At 38.2% G+C, this 20,835-nt stretch overlaps 1 protein-coding gene across 2 annotated transcripts in view; it reads right to left on the reverse strand.

The window, feature by feature from the left end:
• Positions 1-1,691: 1,691 nt before the first annotated feature.
• The window catches only part of kcnc3b (potassium voltage-gated channel, Shaw-related subfamily, member 3b), a 75,223-nt gene continuing 56,079 nt past the window's right edge, over positions 1,692-20,835 (reverse strand). The window contains exon 5 of one of the 2 annotated variants that reach the window (XM_014158820.3): positions 1,692-7,936. In XM_014158820.3, the coding sequence (XP_014014295.1) occupies positions 7,923-7,936 (14 nt within the window). In that variant the 3' untranslated portion in view covers positions 1,692-7,922. Of the gene's footprint in view, positions 7,937-15,224; positions 19,466-20,835 lie in introns of those variants that run through there. The other variant, XM_014158810.3, reaches the window with a different exon arrangement.

A 20,835-nucleotide genomic window follows, 5' to 3' on the forward strand; every position in this document is an offset into this window, starting at 1 on the left:
ATTTATTGTCAATCAGTGTTGCTTCCTAAGTGGACAGTTTGATTTCACAGAAGTGTGATTGACTTGGAGTTACTTTGTGTTGTTTAAGTGTTCCCTTTATTTTTTTGAGCAGTGTATATTTTATACATTTGCAAACATTTCTAAAAACCAGTTTTTTCTTTGTCATTGTGGGGTATTGTGTGCAGATTGATGAGGGGGAAAAACATGTGATCCATTTTAGAATAAGGCTGTAATGTAACAAAACGTGGAAAAAGTCAAGGGGTCTGAATACTTTCTGAATGCACAGTAAGCATTCACACCCCTGAGTCAATTCTTCGCAGAAGCACCTTTGGCAGTGATTACAGCTGTGAATCTTTCTGGGTAAGTCTCTTTTAACATTCTACACGTGGAGTGTGCAACATTTGCCCATTATGCTTTTCAAAATTCTTCAAGCTCTGTCAAATTGGTTGTTGGTCATCGCTAAACAACCATTTTCAGGTCTTGTCATAGATTTTCAAGTACAATAGATTTAAGTCAAAACTGTACCTCCGCCATTCAGGGACATTCAGTGTATTTTTGGTAAGTGACTGGTGTAGAAGGTGAATTAATCTCCCAGTGTCTGGTGAAAAGTAGACTGAACCAGGATTTTTCCTGTGCTTAGCTTCATTCAGTTATTTTTTTATCCTGAAAAACTCCCCAGTCCTTAATGATTACAAGCATACCCATAACATGATGCAGCCACCACTATGCTTGAAAATATGGAAAGTGGCACTCGGTAATGTGTTGTATTGGATTTGCCCCAAACATAACACTTTGTATTCAGGACAAAAAGTGAATTGCTTTGCCACTTTTTTTGCAGTATTACTTTAGTGCCTTATTTCAAACTGGATACATGTTTTGTAATATCTGTATTCTGTACAGGCTTCCTTCTTTTCACTCTGTCAATTAGGTTAGTATTGTGGAGTAACTAAAATGTTGTTGCTCCATCCTCAGTTTTCTCCTGTCACACCCATTAAACTCTGTAACTGATTTAAAGTCACCATTGGCCTCATGATGAAATCCCTGAGCAGTTTCCTTTCTCTTCAACAACTGAGTTAGGAAGGACGCCTGTGTCTTTGTCATGACTGGGTATATTGATACATCATCCAAAGTTTAATTAACAACTTCACCAATCTTAAAGGGATATTCAATGTCTGCTTTTTTTTTTTTACCCGTATACCAATAGCTGCCCTTTGCAAAGCATTGGAAAATCTTACTGGTCTTTGTGGTTGAATCGGTGTTTGAAATTCATTGCTCGACTGAGGGACCTTACAGATAATTAATTGTATGTGAGGGGCACAAAGATGAGGTAGTTCAAAAATCATATTAAACACTATGATTGGTCACAGAGTGAGTCCATGCAACTTATTATGTGACTTGTTAAGCACATTTTAATTTAGACTTGCCATAACAAACGGGTTGAATACTTATTGACTCAAGACATTTCAGACTTTCATTTTTAATTAATTTGTAAACATTTTGAAAAACAATTCCACTTTGACATTATGGGTATTGTGTGTAGGCCAGTGACAAACAAATTCATTTTAAATTCAGGCTGTAAAACAACAAAATGTGGAAAAGTCAAGGGGTGTGAATACTTTCTAAAAGAGTTGTAGTTACGATGATCGATACAATATTAAAGTGTTGACGCAGACATAATGCAAACAACACTATTGATTTGAAATATTTTTCATTTATTTGAAGTTCATTTCAATGATTTGAAGCAATTAAATGTCTTTGAAAAAGTAGTTTGTGACTTGAATCATTTATTCGTTCAAGCTGCTAAGGAGATTTCTGTTCACATTAGATCGCATTGACATTCATACATTTTAAGTCTCAATAGTCGAAATGAGGTTCAATTATGATACTTTATTGATATGTTTCTATTTTCTTCCTTCAAAATATAAAAAGATAGATCATGAACATTCCATCGAAATAAATATACTTTATACAGTTTCTTGATGAATAATACTTTTGTGTTTCCAACATTTCAAAAATAAAATACAGCATTAGTCTCAACCATGTATTCCAGTGACCACTTCTTTTCTCCTATTCATTCTCCTACCATGGCAGCGAACAATAATACCTAAGTCTGTTTGACAAAGTGTTGTGAAAAATGAGATATATTTTGTCTTTGGAATGCTGATGATTAGGTTTACATATGTCTGTCTATATTTAAACTCAAGGCCATGCGTGAACTGAGGGCCACAGGTAATAATAATATGTCTTTAATGAGTTTGTGGTAACCCTTTATAATAACTTTCAAGTATAAGCATTGAACTATGTAAATAGTATACATACTATTACTACTAAATGCAAGCATTTCAGTAACATGTATAATCCTTTCTAACGGCTTGTTCATGAGTTATTATAAAGTGTTACCGTGTTTGCCTTTAAGTTGTGTCTGTATATATCCATATGGGTATGATATAGTAGGTTCAATAGGTATATCTATGTTTCTCTGTCTGCCATTATACTATGTGTTGAGGTAATACAACTACTTTTGGGTAAGGGTTAGTTGTTTGTTTTCTTAGGGACAACTTACAACTCTAAACTAGCTTGGCAATGTATTTATCCATACCCATAGTATACCCATACAAGTAGTTAAACCGCATAGTTGTCTCTGGTTTCTATCATAAAATTTGTTGATAGTACATGAAATACATGAATAGTACCAGCGGAATTTACGGTGAACCTTCAATTCAAAATGAGAACAAACTGAGATCAGAGAATGCATTGACTATAGCTAGATCATCAGGCATACAAAAGGGCTAACACTGTCGGTGAGGGTAAATAAGGACTTCATAATACCATGAGTGGATATGTTAAAGTCACTTAACTCTTTGCAGGTGTGGGTGAATCTCACATTATGTGTCATCTACAGTAGCTGTTGTTGAGCATTGGTCAAGAAAGTGTTATAAAGTCCATATCTATGTATATCCCTCGGTTATAAAAGGCATTTTGTAAATGGAACATAAAACAGACTTAGCACTCTTAACACTGTAACCCATTGTGTTCAACATTGCTAAATCAAATAGCAGTATTGTGCAATAGAAAACGAGAAAAAAAAGACATCTTGTTTTTAGCCTGAAGTGGGCAGTCACATGTATTGTTTTATATAGAATAATAATAATAATAATAATAATAATAAAGGAATGTAAAACTCATCAGTCAATAACAGAGAAAGTATTAACAATACTGTGCTATATTATAACATAACAACCCCAAAAATATCTAAAATTCTTCGGAATTTCCGTGTGTTCAGTTCACGAACCATGGTTGCTGGAAGTTTACCTCTGGAATATTTATCAACACTACACTTCGCGACCCCCAAAGTCTAAGTGGCTTAATGCCTTCTAAAAAATGACTGAAATCATAGTTTGAAAGGAAAAAGTGAACAAAACACATTGAGGAAGAAGAAAAATATCATGGACCAATTTTCGCGGGAAAGTGGACAACGTTGTAGACCCTGTAAAAACCAACATAGATTGAACTAAATAAGTGAGTAGCCTCCGTAGTTCATTCATTTAAGTCTAGTCTAGTGGTGATGGTCCAATTAGAATGCATGACTAGGGAGGACAGAGATACCTTCTTTTTTTTACAGCTGCCTGGGCTGATCCTGGACCTGCCAGGGCTTACACCCTTAAGAGAAAGCCACTGTTATTAAAGATAGTGTCTGGAAAACCAACATTCACCCAACCTGTTCAACAGTGGGGAACTCTAGTGAAATACACATTTTTACATCTACCCAACTTGCACAGTAGTGGCCACTGGTTCTTTCACTCTCACCCCTCCATTTTAAAGTACTTCAATGACATCAGTTTGGAAGCTCTGGGTCTTTGTATGAAGTGTGATATAACATGTTATAACGTGTATGAAGCGTGTTATAACATTACGTATGCTACCGTGAGCTGCTGCCCGTCGACGACTATCAGCTGGATGGTTCTCGAATGGACGACGAATGAATGCAAGACCTGACCACCTAACAACAAGGACAAGCTACCTCTACACACTCATGCTGACACTGAGAGTGTGTGTAGTGTTCAGTTGTCTCTCCAAGGAAGACGTTGCTGCTCTACGACACGGCACAGTGTTCATAACATCAGGACTGGTTTCATGACACACAACAAAGGAGCTTGGGATATGGCGAGACCGCGTTCCCTCAGGAGATCGACAATCAAGTCACAATGCATGCGTTTCACGTCACTGTAAGGTGTTCACATTATTGTATCTATATACTAAAATTTATTATATACGAAAAATAGCAAACCACCTAAATCCACACAAACCACCGACACACCTGAGTCTCTTTTAAAACAGACACAACTTTGGAATGGCAGTTTGTTTCATGCAAACCTGAAATCTCTCGACTAGTAACAAATCTCTCTTGACCGACCTCTCTCTCTCATGAACAGATATTGCACTTTATTGGATAACTAACTAAGGCCCTGGATTCAATCCAGCACAGCAATTGACTTCGAAACACAGAGATACTGTTCGCTGTAAAAGCCGCAGATGTCGACTCAAGCAGTTTAAATCGCCTTTAAAAGTCAATCGCAGTGCACAGGTCATTAATCTGCATTCGTTTGAACCCCGGGCCAAAGTCTGTGATTCAATCCAATCGCACTTTGTCAGCTATACACCTTTTAAAGGCAACGTTCCCACGTTCGTGGAGACCGCATTCACGGCTCAATTGGAAATTACCTTTAAATGTCAAGCGCACTATAACACGGATCTACCGCTGATCGGATTAAATCCTGGCCTAACCCCCGTTTCACCGTCTCTCCCCTGAGGACTAATGGAAGAAGACTGCCTTCCCCAGAACATACCCACCCAGCCACTTCCAATAACAACCTGTTACAAACTTCTCCAAACAGGCATAGAAGGTAACCATCCATGGTATCAATTTGCCCTGCTACAATCATATGACAAATTGTCTATTATTCTCAACAACAACTAAAAGCAAACATTGAATATTTGTAATGTATACATCCTTCAAACATACAGTATGGAGAGCTATCGATTTAAAATGGCTGCTACAGTGGTGGTGAAAATGATTCAAGGAAGGGAAACATTGAGTTTTTGAATCGATGAAAAGGGCTAAGATCACTTCATAAATATGAAGAGTGAAATTAACCCTTAAATGCTAATTTTAGATAGAATTATAACTGGCTAGAATAAAAAACCAAAATGAAACAAGAAGCAACAAACACTTAAGTACAGCTTAATAAAAGCAGACAGTACTGCAGAGGTTAATAGAATTGAATGAATGAATGCAGAATGTGGGGCAGTAGTAGCAGAGAGATTTCATCTAACAAAACATAGTTCAGTGTGTATTTTGCAAACATACATGTTTCAATATTCACATTTTTTACTTTTTCAAAACAAAATATAGCTCTTCTCTTTCATTATAATCTTTTTTTCATATATATTAATTGCATATAACATTTTTTTAATAATTCCTTTTATATATGTTTATTTTTTTGTATCTCTAGCACCCTTGTCTTCAACAAAGGGCTTGCAGAAAAGACAGTCATGCAGGGTAGTCATGCTGGTAAACAAAGTTACAAAAATGCATTTTCTTTTTTTTCCTTCTTCATTGTTTAGTACAGCATCCACCCACTCCGGGCCATCTCTACTCCGGGCCCCACCCACTCCGGGCCATCTCTACTCCGGGCCCCACCCACTCCGGGCCGTCCCTACTCCGGGCCCCACCCACTTCGGGCCGTCCCTACTCCGGCCCCCACCCACTTCGGGCCGTCTCTACTCCGGGCCCCACCCACTCTGGGCCGTCCACATAGCTTTCTCTCACTCACGTGACTCTCTCCATTATTCTCTTTATTGTTGTAACACAGTTGCTAATGTCAAACCACCACATCAACCTTCCAAAAATGTAATTCTCATATATTATTATTCCTCCACTTTTCTCTTTCTTTTTTGCCAAACCAGTTCCGATATAGGTTTCTATGATATTCACAGACGTTTGCAACTGCTTTTCCCATGGCATTTTGACCCTGTTTTCAGTTGGTGCTCCTTCTCCATCTGAAGCCATGGATAGCTGATTTGTTTATCAAAATATAGATTTATTCTCTTTGTACACGTCCCCCCTTTTTACGTTCCTTGGTCCATTTCTCCTCAGTTTTACTTTATTAATGGTCTCATTTGGAGGGCATCGCTATCTTGTTGGAGGCTTGACTTAACCCTGAAGCAGTCATTGGTCATTGCTTGGCAGCAAGTGAAACAAGAGAGAGATGAGGGAAGTATATGCGTCTGGGGGGGGGGGGGGGGGGGCAGTATAAGCATAAGGGGACGTATTTTCCTCATTGGCAGTATATATGCATCTGGTATAATAATAATAGTATTATGTGCATGTTTAGTTCCTTGTAAAAACCACAGCAGAGGACTTTTTCCACCACCGGATACACTTTGATGTGACTTCAAGGTATCCTTATTATGGAGGCATCCTCTGTGCTGTATTTAAGTTAGAACCTTATTCCTCCTGTTGGCAGGTCTGTGCATGGGACTTGACCTTTAGTCAGTCTGTGCTCCACTCATGATTGATTTGAGCAGCAGGTAAGTTAGTCAATTTATAGTGACCGATACCAGTGTCTGTCATACACGTACGTTCATTAAGTATTATTCTGTTCAAGAGGAATGTAATTGTAATAAATATAATTCAATTAAATATGTTTTAAAATATACTCAGGAATTACCTCTGTTATATATACATGAATGGCATTTCCAACTTGTACGTTTGTACCAAAGCGAGGCGATAATGAAGGTATCAAGGGCAGTTCAAAGCTTTGCTCTAGATATATGGAATGTTCATCCCATAGCAGCCCGTACTGTTGTTACTTTATAGGCAAGTCATACAGCAAGTGCATGCATAGGACCTTTGGTACAGTATGCCACGTGGATTTCAAAGTAAGTACGTGAGAGACAGAGAGAGTCTTGTTCATCAATAATTATTTTGCAGGGGGAAAAAATATAGTACTAATTGGTCCTCGGTTGATGCTACATCCATTTGGTACGGTCATCTATGTACTTCTATCATACGTACGTCTTACACTATGCTGAGGCATCGTCTTTCCAAATTGAATGGAAATTAATGGGAGACGTAAAGGCTTGATTGATAACCAATCTCAACTTCTACAAGTCATGAACTCCTTCATGAGGTGGGAGAACAGATATATTATCAAACGTCCAAATTCAGTTCTCTGATTCATTTAACCTGTAACTGGTTTAGTTGCTGTCACAAATTTTCCAAAGAACCGTTCGAGGGCAACTTGTCTTTGTCTCTCATGTACAATAGTTTCTTGTAAAAGGAAATAACACAAGAGGAAAACGGCCTGTAAAGTTTTCATTTAGTGCGTCTTTCCGCATCACTCTGTTCAAAACTGTCGATGGATAAGGTCATGACGTTATTTTCCCAGCTAACAAATGCTACAGTGTTAGCAGAGATGCTACATAGTTAGTTAGACCTGGTCGCTCGTTTATAGGTGAGTGATAATTAATTGATTCTCTAAGTTGCTCAGTAGATCAGCACTGCAGTCGGTTATTGGTCACTGTACTGTGAGATGGTTGAGCGTCGCAATATAATGTCTTCTGGAATGTTGCAGTAGGAGTCCTTTTCTCTCTGAGTGCGTCAGTGCAATGCTCAGTCAGTCGTCATTGTGATCCGTCAGACAGTCTTCAAAAGTGTGGCCGGAGTTTCCAAGAGGCTGCTTTGGTAACAACGTAAAGATCCAACCTCGTGTTTATCTTGATCACCCTCCGGTCTCTCTCTCTCGTCACGCCAAAGATATGCCTTTTAACTGTCCATCCGTGTCACGCGTCTTGGTTAAAGTGGCTCCCTCCGCTCATTTCTGATTAACTGACTCAGTATGTCTTCTTTAGAGAAATTGCTAGAAACTTAACACTGCAAAGACAAGAATAAACAGCTGTTAATTTTGTACACTTTAAGAATGAATAGGATTACAATGAAGAAAGGTTTTACATTTGGCAGTCGTAGCGTTAGAAATTAGCATGCTACCAATACAGTAGTTTATCAATGTATTTATGAGTATAAAAGGACAAATAAGGCCCCCAACTGTTACTCATTTACATAAATGTATATCAACATAGTATTACATATATTCCTATATCAAATGAAATGTAATTTATACATAATTGACAATATGAAATGATGTGGGATCTGCTTTACCTGGATGCTGCAGGTTTACTGTGCATGTGAGAGTAAAATGTACATATTTTGAACTTATACTATAAATTACAATTCTATAGACATCAAGGACATTTTACATACATTTGGGGCATTTCTCTACATTATCGGTGTACCTTCACTTGCAACTACAGGTGACAGATTTATTTGCAGTCACACATCACATCCAATGACACCAGCGCCCAACCAACCAACCAACCCACCCAACCAACCCCTCCACTCTCCAATCAAACTACTGTACACACATTCAATCTTCACTTTGCATTATATACCTGTTTACCATTTTTCTTTTGCAAAGAATACTTGACCAACATGACATCTTTATGTGTGTATTAGTGTGTGTGTGTCTGTGTGTGTGTGGGGGGGGGGGGTTATTGTAGAATTGTATGTGTTTGTTTGAACTGTATGTGTGTGCGTGTGTGTGTGTGTGTGTGTGTGTGTGTGTGTGTGTGTGTGTGTGTGTGTGTGTGTGTGTGTTTGTGTGAGGCAGGAATGGCACAACACTTTCAAGACAGACACAGACAAGACAGACAGACAGACAGACACACATACACATATTATAATAATGAAGAAGACAACACTAACACAATCTTATGTCAACACGACAGGCACTGTACATCAGAGAGTAGACTCAACACTACATTAGAACTTCATCTTTATAAGCCCCGCATAATACCTTGGGAAGCTAATAAATTAATATGAATAAAGTAAGTATAAATAAATGTGTGGTAACAACTGGTAATGTTGTGGCATTACCTGGAATTGCAAATATGTTTGTGTTTCTCATAAGAGCATAATGCATTGCTTATGGATGTGTTAAGAAATTCTTATATAGTCTCACCACAAATTACACAACATCCTCTCACACTTAGAATGTCTCTTCTCAAACTGATCTTCATTCCATCTCTCTTCATCTGTCAATGTCCACTGAAAAATAGCTGGTTAAAGTTTTCTCCAGGAAAACGTGCAAGTATTCACATAAATATCCTGCTATTCATAGATGTTATTTTTGTTTTGTTTATATTCTTAAAACTGAATGACGTCATCCTTTTTACTAATTCAACACACTGCTACATTCACAATTTATGATGATTCTGTTGGGTCTGTTGGCTCCTGCATTTTTTATAAACTACTAGCTGTCACGTCCTGACCAATAGGAGTTATTTTGTTATTATAGTTTGGTCAGGACGTGGCAGAGGGTATTTGTTTTATGTGGTTCGGGATGGTTGTGTTTAGTGGTGTATTTGATTTATTATTCCGGGTTTTGGGCACTGGTCTATGTTAATGTATTTCTATGTTTAGTCTAGTTCTTTATATTTCTATGTTTAGTTTATTGGTGATTGGATTCTCAATTGGAGGCAGGTCTTTTCTAGTTGCCTCTGATTGAGAGTCCTATATATAGGTATGTGTTTGTGCTGTGTATAGCTCTGTGCCTTACCGGCCTGTTATTAGTCATTGTGTTTTTGTTGTGTACGTGTTTATTTTGGTTTACCTTCTTTGTCCGTTAAATAAAAAGAAGATGAGTGCACATTTCCCCGCTGTGTCTTGGTCCACACTAGCAGGTTTCAAACATAACAGCACAGTTTGAGGAGGCATGTCAACTCATAAATCATCTACTGTAGGTGTTTATATATCCTGAAATTCATAAGCAAAAAGCTGATTGGAATTAAAGTGAGCAAAGAAATGAGGCCAAAACTAAAAAAGTTAATCATAAAGTATAAAATCAAGTCAATAAATGATATATTTTTTGAAAATAGTACATCATCTAGAGGTGTAAGACAAGGTTGCTCTTTATCACCATATTTATTTGTATAGGGACTGAAAAACTTGCTGGGTCGTTCTTGAATTGTGGTGGCATTTGCGTCCCTTGCCATTTCAAACATGAAAAACACATTCAAATTACAAATAGGTACACATCACACATGTTTTTGTTCATATTTAAGTGTTTATCAATGATAAAACATAACGCAAGTCCTTTATACTGCAAAATGTTATGTTTATGCATTGTTTAAAGTACTTATGTCAAGAAAAATGGCTTATCCAAGCAGTGGATTGTAGTAACATGTTTAAAGTGGTAAAGTTGTAGTAACATGTTTTTGTGATTCAGCGATATCTATCTATTGTTTTGAATGCTAGAAAGCAAACAAAAGTATTTAATATATTGTACAGATAGAAAATCAAAGACTATTAAAATCCCAATCTTTATATATATATATATATATACACTGCTCAAAAAAATAAAGGGAACACTTAAACAACACAATGTAACTCCAAGTCAATCACACTTCTGTGAAATCAAACTGTCCACTTAGGAAGCAACACTGATTGACAATAAATTTCACATGCTGTTGTGCAAATGCAATAGACAACAGGTGGAAATTATAGGCAATTAGCAAGACATCCCCAATAAAGGAGTGGTTCTGCATGTGGGGACCACAGACCACTTCTCAGTTCCTATGCTTCCTGGCTGATGTTTTGGTCACTTTTGAATGCTGGCGGTGCTTTCACTCTAGTGGTAGCATGAGACGGAGTCTACAACCCACACAAGTGGCTCAGGTAGTGCAGCTCATCCAGGATGGCACATCAATGCGAGCTGTGGCAAGAAGGTTTGCTGTGTCTGTCAGCGTAGTGTCCAGAGCATGGAGGCGCTACCAGGAGACAGGCCAGTACATCAGGAGACGTGGAGGAGGCCGTAGGAGAGCAACAACCCAGCAGCAGGACCGCTACCTCCACCTTTGTGCAAGGAGGAGCAGGGGAAGCACTGCCAGAGCCCTGCAAAATGACCTCCAGCAGGCCACAAATGTGCATGTGTCTGCTCAAACGGTCAGAAACAGAATCCATGAGGGTGGTATGAGGGCCCGACGTCCACAGGTGGGGGTTGTGCTTACAGCCCAACACCGTGCAGGACGTTTGGCATTTGCCAGAGAACACCAAGATTGGCAAATTCGCCACTGGCGCCCTGTGCTCTTCACAGATGAAAGCAGGTTCACACTGAGCACGTGACAGACGTGACAGAGTCTGGAGACGCCATGATGAACGTTCTGCTGCCTGCAACATCCTCCAGCATGACCGGTTTGGCGGTGGGTCAGTCATGGTGTAGGGTGGCATTTCTTTGGGGGGCCGCACAGCCCTCCATGTGCTCGCCAGAGGTAGCCTGACTGCCATTAGGTACCGAGATGAGATCCTCAGACCCCTTGTGAGACCATATGCTGGTGCGGTTGGCCCTGGGTTCCTCCTAATGCAAGACAATGCTAGACCTCATGTGGCTGGAGTGTGTCAGCAGTTCCTGCAAGAGGAAGGCATTGATGCTATGGACTGGCCCGCCCGTTCCCCAGACCTGAATCCAATTGAGCACATCTGGGACATCATGTCTCGCTCCATCCACCAACGCCACGTTGCACCACAGACTGTCCAGGAGTTGGCGGATGCTTTAGTCCAGGTCTGGGAGGAGATCCCTCAGGAGATCATCCACCACCTCATCAGGAGCATGCCCAGGCGTTATAGGGAGGTCATACAGGCACGTGGAGGCCACACACACTACTGAGCCTCATTTTGACTTGTTTTAAGGACATTACATCAAAGTTGGATCAGCCTGTAGTGTGGTTTTCCACTTTAATTTTGAGTGTGACTCCAAATCCAGACCTCCATGGGTTGATAAATTGGATTTCCATTGATTATTTTTGTGTGTTTTTGTTGTCAGCACATTCAACTATGTAAAGAAAAAAGTATTTAATAAGATTATTTATTTCATTCAGATCTAGGATGTGTTGTTTAAGTGTTCCCTTTATTTTTTTGAGCAGAATATAATGTGTTTCCAAAAATGTTATGGAATTAGTGTTACTGCCCTTGAAAATCTGTAATTTCAAAGATATACTAGGACCTTGAGCATTCCCTCGAGTGGCAAACTGTTATTGGGGGAGGGTCTCTGTTGCAGAAAATTATTAGCTAATCACAGTGTGATTCCATTGATAATTTGGTGTAAAAAGTGTATTTGTGTTACTCAATTAAAATGAAGGGAAATTACATTGATTATTTAGGCTAAAAACAACCTGAGGATTGATTATAAACATTGTTTGACATGTTTCTACAAACTTTACGGATAATATTTGGAATTTTCGTCTGCCCATTGTGACCGGCAACAAAATTGAGTTTTTTGGATATAAAGAGGGACTTTATCGAACAAAACAAACATTTATTGTGTAACCGAGAGTCTTGTGAGTGTAACCATACGAAGATCATCAAAGGTAAGTGATTAATTTTATTGCTATTTCTGACTTTCCTGACTAATCTACTTGGCTGCTAACTATTTGTAATGTTCTGTGTGCTGAGCGCTGTCCTCAGATAATCGCATGGTTTGCTTACGCAGTAAAGCCTTTTTGAAATCTGACACGGCGGCTGGATTAACAACAAGTTAAGATTTATTTTGATGTATTGCACTTGTGATTTCATGGAAGTTAAATATTTATAGTAATTTAATTTGAATTTGGCGCTCTGCAATTTCACCGGATGTTGGCCAGGTGGGATGCTAGCGTCCCACTGTTCCGTTAAATTCTCTGGAAACAGCTCTGGTGGACATTCCTGCAGTCAGCATGCCAATTGCACGCTCCCTCAAAACTTCAAACATCTGTGGCATTGTATTGCCTGACAAAACTGCACATTTTAGAGTGGCCTTTTATTGTCCCCTGCTCAAGGTGCACCTTTATAATGATCATGCTGTTTAATCAGCTTCTTGATATGCCCCACGTATCAGGTGGATGGATTATCTTGACAAAGGATCAAATGTCACTAACAGGAATGTAAACAAATTTGTGTGCAAAATTTGAGAGAAATAAGCTTTTTGTGCATATGGAACATTTCGGGATCTTCTATTTCAGATCATGAAACATGGGACCAGCACTTTACATGTTGCGTTAATACTTTTGTTCAGTGTATTATTCCCTTTTTAAGCTTTACCTTTACAGTACATGTCTTTCACCACTGACCAGAATACAGTTACCTTATGTCAAAGTGTGTATAGTTCTCAAATATTACATTCCTATGTACAGTTGAAGTCGGAGGTTTACATACACCTTAGCCAAATACATTTAAACTCAGTTTTTCACAATTCCTGACATTTAATCCTAGTAAATATTCCCTATTTTAGGTCAGTTAGGATCACCACTTTACTTTAAGAATGTGAAATGTCAGAATAATAGTAGAGAGAATGATTAATTTCAGCTTTTATTTCTTTCATCACATTCCCAGTGGGTCAGAAGTTTACATAGACTCAATTAGTATTTGGTAGCATTGCCGTTAAATTGTTTAACTTGGGTCAAACGTTTCGGGTAGCCTTCCACAAGCTTCCCACAATAAGTTGGGTGAATTTTGGCCCATTCCTGCTGACAGAGCTGGTGTAACTGAGTCAGGTTTGTAGGCCTCCTTGCTTGCACACGCTTTTTCAGTTCTGCCCACACTTTTTCTATAGGTTTGAGGTCAGGGATTTGTGATGGCCACTCCAATACCTTGACTCTGTTGTCCTTAAGCCATTTTGCCACAACTTTGGAAGTATGCTTGGGGTCGTTGTCCATTTGGAAGACCCATTTGCAACTAAGCTTTAACTTCCTGACTGATGTTTTGAGATGTTGCTTCGATATATCGACTTAATTTTACTTCCTCATGATCTATTTTGTGAAGTGCACCAGTCCCTTCTGCAGCAAAGCACCCCCACAACATGATGCTGCCACCCCCGTGCTTCACGGTTGGGATGGGGTTCTTCGGCTTACAAGCATCCCCATTTTTCCTCCAAACATAACGATGGTCATTATGGCCAAACAGTTCTATTTTTGTTTCATCAGACCAGAGGACATTTCTCCAAAAAGTATGATCTTTGTCCCCATGTGCAGTTGCAAACCGTAGTCTGGCCTTTTAATGGAGGTTTAGGAGCAGTGGCTTCTTCCTTGCTGAGCGGCCTTTCAGGATATGTCGATATAGGACTCGTTTTACTGTGGATGTAGATACTTTTGTACCTGTTTCCTCCAGCATCTTCACAAGGTCCTTTGCTGTTGTTCTGGGATTGATTTGCACTTTTTGCACCAAAGTATGTTCATCTCTAGGAGACAGAACGCGTCTCCTTCCTGAGCGGTATGACAGCTGCGTGGTCGCATGGTGTTTGTACTTGCGTACTATTGTTTGTACAGATGAACGTGGTACCTTTAGGCGTTTGGAAATTGCTCCCGAGGATGAACCAAACTTGTGGAGGTCGACAATTTTTTTTCTGAGGTCTTGGATGATTTATTTTGATTTTCCCATGATGTCAAGCAAAGAGGCACTGAGTTTGAAGGTAGGCCTTGAAATACATCCACAGGTACACCTCCAATTAACTCAAATTATGTCAATTAGCCTATCAGAAGCTTCTAAAGCCATGACATCATTTCCTGGAATTTTCCAAGCTGTTTAAAGGCACAGTCAACTTAGTGTATGTAAACTTCGGATCCACTGGAATTGTGATACAGTGAATTTTAAGTGAAATAATCTGTCTGTAAACAATTGTTGGGAAAATGACTTGTGTCATGCACAAAGTAGATGTCCTAACCGACTTGCCAAAACTATAGTTTGTTACCAAGAAATTTGTGGAGTGGTTGAAAAACAAGTTTTAATGACTCAAACCTAAGTGTATGTAAACTTCCGCCTTCAACTGTACATAAAGAAGCAGATATGACCATGTATAGCATACATCCAGCATAAGTAAACTATTTTACTGAATGTTTAAGATAATTTCAGCTGAGTTGCATATGTTGCTTTTTACATGAATTCAAATAGCGCCCATAAACATGAACAGTTTAAATAAAACATAATGATTAAAAGTTATGGAAATGAAACTGAGAATGTTGTACAATTCCCCTCTTAGCATATTCACAGACACATGGTGTTTGTAGCATTAGTAATAAACTATTAAAATAACCATCTGGATCAGACGAAATCCACTGACAAAGTATACATCGAAAAATGAATTTCAGGTGATTTTAATATATATTCACATGTGTAGATACAGTTATGTGCATATTCAATATTCACCATTTAATTGACAAGCATTGCTCTGCAGGTGTAGCTAGGTAAATTGCAATTGACATTGCAGCATATAGAAAGAAGCCTCATAGAGGCCCTTTCAACATTTGTCGGTCTGTTCTAAGTGTGTTGTATTGAGCACAGCAATATGACACGAGCCTTCATTCTCTACAGAAACAAAGTTTATACATTATTATATTTTAGTTACATTCCATTGCAATTATGAACAGGTGGTATGTTTACAAATGGAGAATGAAAATTGGAGTAAATCGAACTATGTGACTATGCAAATGACAAAAAAAAATGTTCTAACCACCATTGATCATAAACTATAGACAATCAATCATCATAGAACAAAAACATTCCAATGAAGAGAAATGGGTGGGCATTTTCTTTAATTGCTTAATTTACATAACAGCTGTGTTTCCTTCAAATTAGCACAGCAATTGCATTAAAATATTATTTGAATAGCACCTGCGGTAGTAATAATACATATTCTACATGTTTTCCTCTATAGACAATGTGCAGGTGTGCAGAAATATGGACACATCCTAACCTAAGATATGCATGTGCAATGCAAACTTTAACGTAAATCAATCACTGACATCAATGGAGGCTTTGCTTAAAAAAGGCACATGCGTATCTCAAATTGGGATATGGCCTTACATCAGGATTCTGGAAACTCAAATGTATGGAAGCTCTTGGATTTCCAGGAAAAAATAAATGCTTTTCAGAGTCATACAATAAGCTGCTAGACAAAGAGTAGTGTGGACAGAGTACGACAACTGATACTGTCGGTCAATAATATACGTAGGTCCATAATAAGTACTGGTAGGCAGGATGTACTGATAGGCAGGATATTGCTCATTCAAGATTCAAATCTTGATTGAATCCCATATGCCCGATTCCAAACACGAGATCTGCGTGCCCAACTTGCGCTAGCATGTAAATCATGCGTTGATAGCAAATGGGAGATTTGTGTGAGAATTCGAGTGACACGCGCAGATCTCAAATTGGGATTCGGCACTTTATTTTTTTCTCTTTCTGCTTTTCACAAATTTGTCTGTCATATTTCCTTTGTGTTATGTTATGGAATGTAGGTACTTACGATGATATGGATCTGAAGGTAGTGGTGAGACCTTTTGAGGACAAATATTTGTTTAAATACGGACGGGTACAGAAAATCCCATTTCTTACAATGAATACACGCGACCAATACAAGAAATACAAAACGATCTCAGCGTAAAAAATAAAAAAAGAACATCTACAACAACATCAAAATCTATAAGAGCAGCAAGACAAGACCAACGGCTCATGTCATTCTTATCTAGCAAGTACATTTAGATTGTGAAGAGTTTTTTATTTAACCAGGCAAGTCAGTTAAGAACAAATTATTATTTACAATGATGGGGCAGAATGACAGATTTTTACCTTGTCAGCTCAGGGATTCAATCTAGCAACCTTTCAGTTACTGGCTCAACGCTCTAACCACTAGGCTACCTGCCGCCCCAATTAGATAGGTAGATTGCCTATTAAGTCTGTGCACTCTTTGAAGATTAAAAATAGATTTGCATAATTACGTGTACGTGCACATTATGTTTCCCGCATTAATGTAATATTGCATGTAATATTGCATATATGAGCATGAGTGATTCTCTTTTCATATGACATGTTCATATCTATTAATTATTATATATGAAGATGGCAATCCAAGAGGGAAGACTGGTTGTGGAAACTGAAGACAATCTGTTGTTCTTAATAAAGATCATAAAAAAAATATATTGACTGTATTCGAGCTAGATTGTTCTTCTTCACTGCATCCCATTTTAGGACCAGTCTCAACCCCTCTATTTAATTACTTTTGAGAGGTGGAATAAATTGTTTCATTTAATTTTTCTATTCCTTTTTTTTTTAGAGGATTTAAGAAGCAAGATGAAATAATAATGAAAAAGGACAAAATTATATCAAAAGTAAAAGGTTAAACAGATATTTATAAAAACTAAACATCCTACTGTTAGAAATATTGATCCTGATGGTTGAGCCTTCAGTGGGTTGGAATAAATGTAAAATATTTATGTCCCTGTTATGCTTTTTACGATAATATATATCTTTCATGTATTGTAAAGTGGTGTGTGTTTATGTATAATCTGCACATGCAACTTGTAAAGTAATAATACATGTTAGTAACGTGTTTGCATTAGTGATAGCTAATACATACAGTATACTAGTCAATCTGGCATATTTTATACATAATTCTGTATAATTCACAGTATTTTAACAAATATTTGAAAATTCTAGTACTATATATTTACTTATTTCCATTCTCTCCATTCACCAGCCCTTCCTATCACTCACTTAAATGGATGTATCTTCTTATTCTAACTACTTATATCAACTATTTTACTCAACACTACAGTGTTGAGCAACACTACAGTAGAAGCAACTACCTTTACACAACAGTTCATGACAGTGTATAACAAACACCAGTGTCTTAACCATCAAGTGTGATGTTCAAATATTAATTCAACATTTCGTCTTAGCCATGACAATTGTAGATAGTCATTGTCATAATCTTTCATGACCTGCTAGCACTGGACTTAAATTGCAGTTGTATCGTTTCGCTATGAGAGTGTTGTTTTGACATCGCTAAAAGGGATACTTTGGGATTTTGTCAATGAGGCCCTTTATCTAATTCCCCCATAGTCAGATGAACTCCTGGATACCATTTGTATGTCTCTGTGTCCAACATGCTAGGAGATACCCACTGACTCCAGCCATGCGCTAATGCTAGTTAGCATTGGCTCAAATAACTACCTCTAACTTCCTTCATATTGGACACCAGAGGAGGATGGTGGGAGGAGCTATAGGAGGTTGGGCTCATTGTAATGGCTGAAATGGAGTCAAACATGTGGTTTCCATATGGTTGATGTGTTTGATACAATTTAATGTATTCCATTCCAGCCATTACAATGAGCCCTTCCTCCTATAGCTTCTCCCGCCATCCTCCTCTGCTGGACATGGAAACATAAAAATGATATTCATGAGTTCATCTAACTCTGGGGAAGTAGATAAAGGGCCTCGTTGCCAACGTCCTGAAGTATCCCTGTAAATGTGTTAGAAACTATTAACTGAAAGTGCCTTGTGATTATTAAATGTATAGTTCTTCATTTTGAGCCTATATTTAAAGCGCAATATTTGTATCCCTTTTTTTAAGGTGCATGTGATGAAAGCAAAAAAGGTGTCTATACATACGTATTTTGATATTTACATGTGACAAATTAAGTAGAAACCTACTTAAGATTGACCATATCTACAAAAAAATAATGTTTTCCCTTTGGCTACATGAATTGTTGACGTTTAATTTCTTAACTTTTTTTCTGGACAGAATTAGCTTCGGTTGTTTGGTCAAGAAAGCACAAAAATGGCAGTATGTTAATCTACACACATATTCTGCAATTGAAAATGTAACTGTAGTTTGAGAAACAGACGCCTCACAAGTCCTCAGCTGGCAGCTTCATTAAATAGTACCCGCAAAACACCAGCCTCAACGTCAACAATGAAGAGGGGACTCCGGGATGCTGGCCTTCTAGGCAGAGTTCTTCTTTCCAGTGTCTGTTCTTTTGCCCATCTAAATCTTTTCTTTTTATTGGCCAGTCTGAGATATTGCTTTTTCTTTGCAACTCTGCCAACATCCCAGAGTTGCCTCTTCACTGAAAATAACCTTTGTTACCACATAGTTTCTTAGTTAACTTAATACCATGTAAATACCAGGTAAATACCAGCTTAAACTGGGCTGTAAAATAAAGCATTACCACTAAATCTTAATTTGACCCCATCAGCTACCTGACGCATGCATCTTAAACCATGTTTTCACAAGACAAGTGGTCAGAATCTTTCTACGTTCAAAATAATTAGCGTTATTGCTATTTGTTTTGCATTGTACACAACCCTAGTGGCAGCATAAATGCATTCCGTCCTTATAGCCAATCCATCATTTTGTTTGTCCTATCGATGAACCTCCTTTCTGCTACAAAATGGAGGGGATGGGGGAACGGCAGCGGCGCAATGGTCCTGGGGCCTCATAGGTTTCAAAGGGCGGGCTAGTAATTGGAGTGAGGCGCAAGGTTGACCCAGCCATTCCTGATATGTTGCTCAGGCTGCGAGATTTCTCATAGCCAGTTGCTTTAGAGGAGAACATTGATTGAAAGGAAATAGTTTACAATAATTATTTTGTTTAGTTGTTGGATTTGTTATTTAGGATTAAATTAAATGCAAGTTTTAAAAAAAAAGTTGAAATGTTTATACATGTGATGACAAGGTGGACATGGGAAATTTACATATTGATGGAAAATTGGGTGTAGATTGAAGGTTGCATATAATTGAACAATATATTGAGAGTGTTAGCATATAGAGGTAAGATAGAGGTTAGTAACAGTACACGATAGAAAGTAAGAAAATGAGAATAAATCAAATTGTGAGTAAATAATATCAAAACGTTAGGAGACATATAAAAGACAGACGAGGACAGACATAGAGACAAGACAGGACGGGACAAAACAAGAAAATGCGAGTTATGATTTATGTCATTCATTATTCTTTTCAATAGAGAAAACAAAAAAGTTCTGATTAATAGGTATTTAGGATTAAAACATTCAAACCTTCAGACCAGTTGAATAAAGCACCCAACATAGCCTAATAAGACAACAGCTCTGACCAGGTTCCTATGTTCAGGTGTTTTAGACAACTATTTGGTCAAAGGCAAAGCAGTTCTTTTCAGACCAAGACACAGCAGCAAATAAAGCAAATACACAAAGCTCAGGTTTCACTGATCAAACGGTCGACCAAATGAAGTTGTCAGGGACGTAAAATAGTATTTTTAACATTGTTTCCACAAAACTGTGTATCCTGAGTCATACATGTGTCAATTTTCCGAGTGACGTGAGAGTGATAAGAGCCAAGACTCATTGACACAAAATCTGTGGTTACAAACAGGCCATTTCTCAAGACTCCCTTTAGATTCCTGACAACTTCACATGGCCAACATTAGAACAAATGTCCCCCACATTCAAACTCACTTCCTCTTTCCTGGGAACCACATCCTGCAACAGAGAATTATTTATAGGGGGAAAAGCAACATTTGGTAAATCAGTGCTCTACTACTGTATGTTAAAACACAGAGCGCTGCTAAATTGAAACCAATCCAAATCTATTGTACTACAATGGCCGCTGGTATTCTCACTGAATTTCTGCTTTTATATCAAACTCTGCATGAAGGTTTCTGTGTAAAGCACCATAAAACATATAGCTTTTCCCTCTGTACTTTCAGTAGATATCACTGGGTAAGGCATGCAGACATTGAGCTCCCCTGTAGAGAGCAGACAGAGAGTAGACACTACACAGTGGTGTGCTGAAGAGTGCTGTTGAGTCAGGTGAAATATAAAACCCCATTGGTAGGTACTAGTAGTGTTAACACTACTCTAACAACGCCTAACTGACCCATCGCGGGTGAAGCTGTGTGGTCTACAGGTGTCAATCTGTGATTTGAACCATTA

Source organism: Salmo salar, chromosome 19, assembly GCF_965601325.2.
Source record: "Salmo salar chromosome 19, fSalSal1, whole genome shotgun sequence".
NCBI lineage: Eukaryota > Metazoa > Chordata > Actinopteri > Salmoniformes > Salmonidae > Salmo > Salmo salar.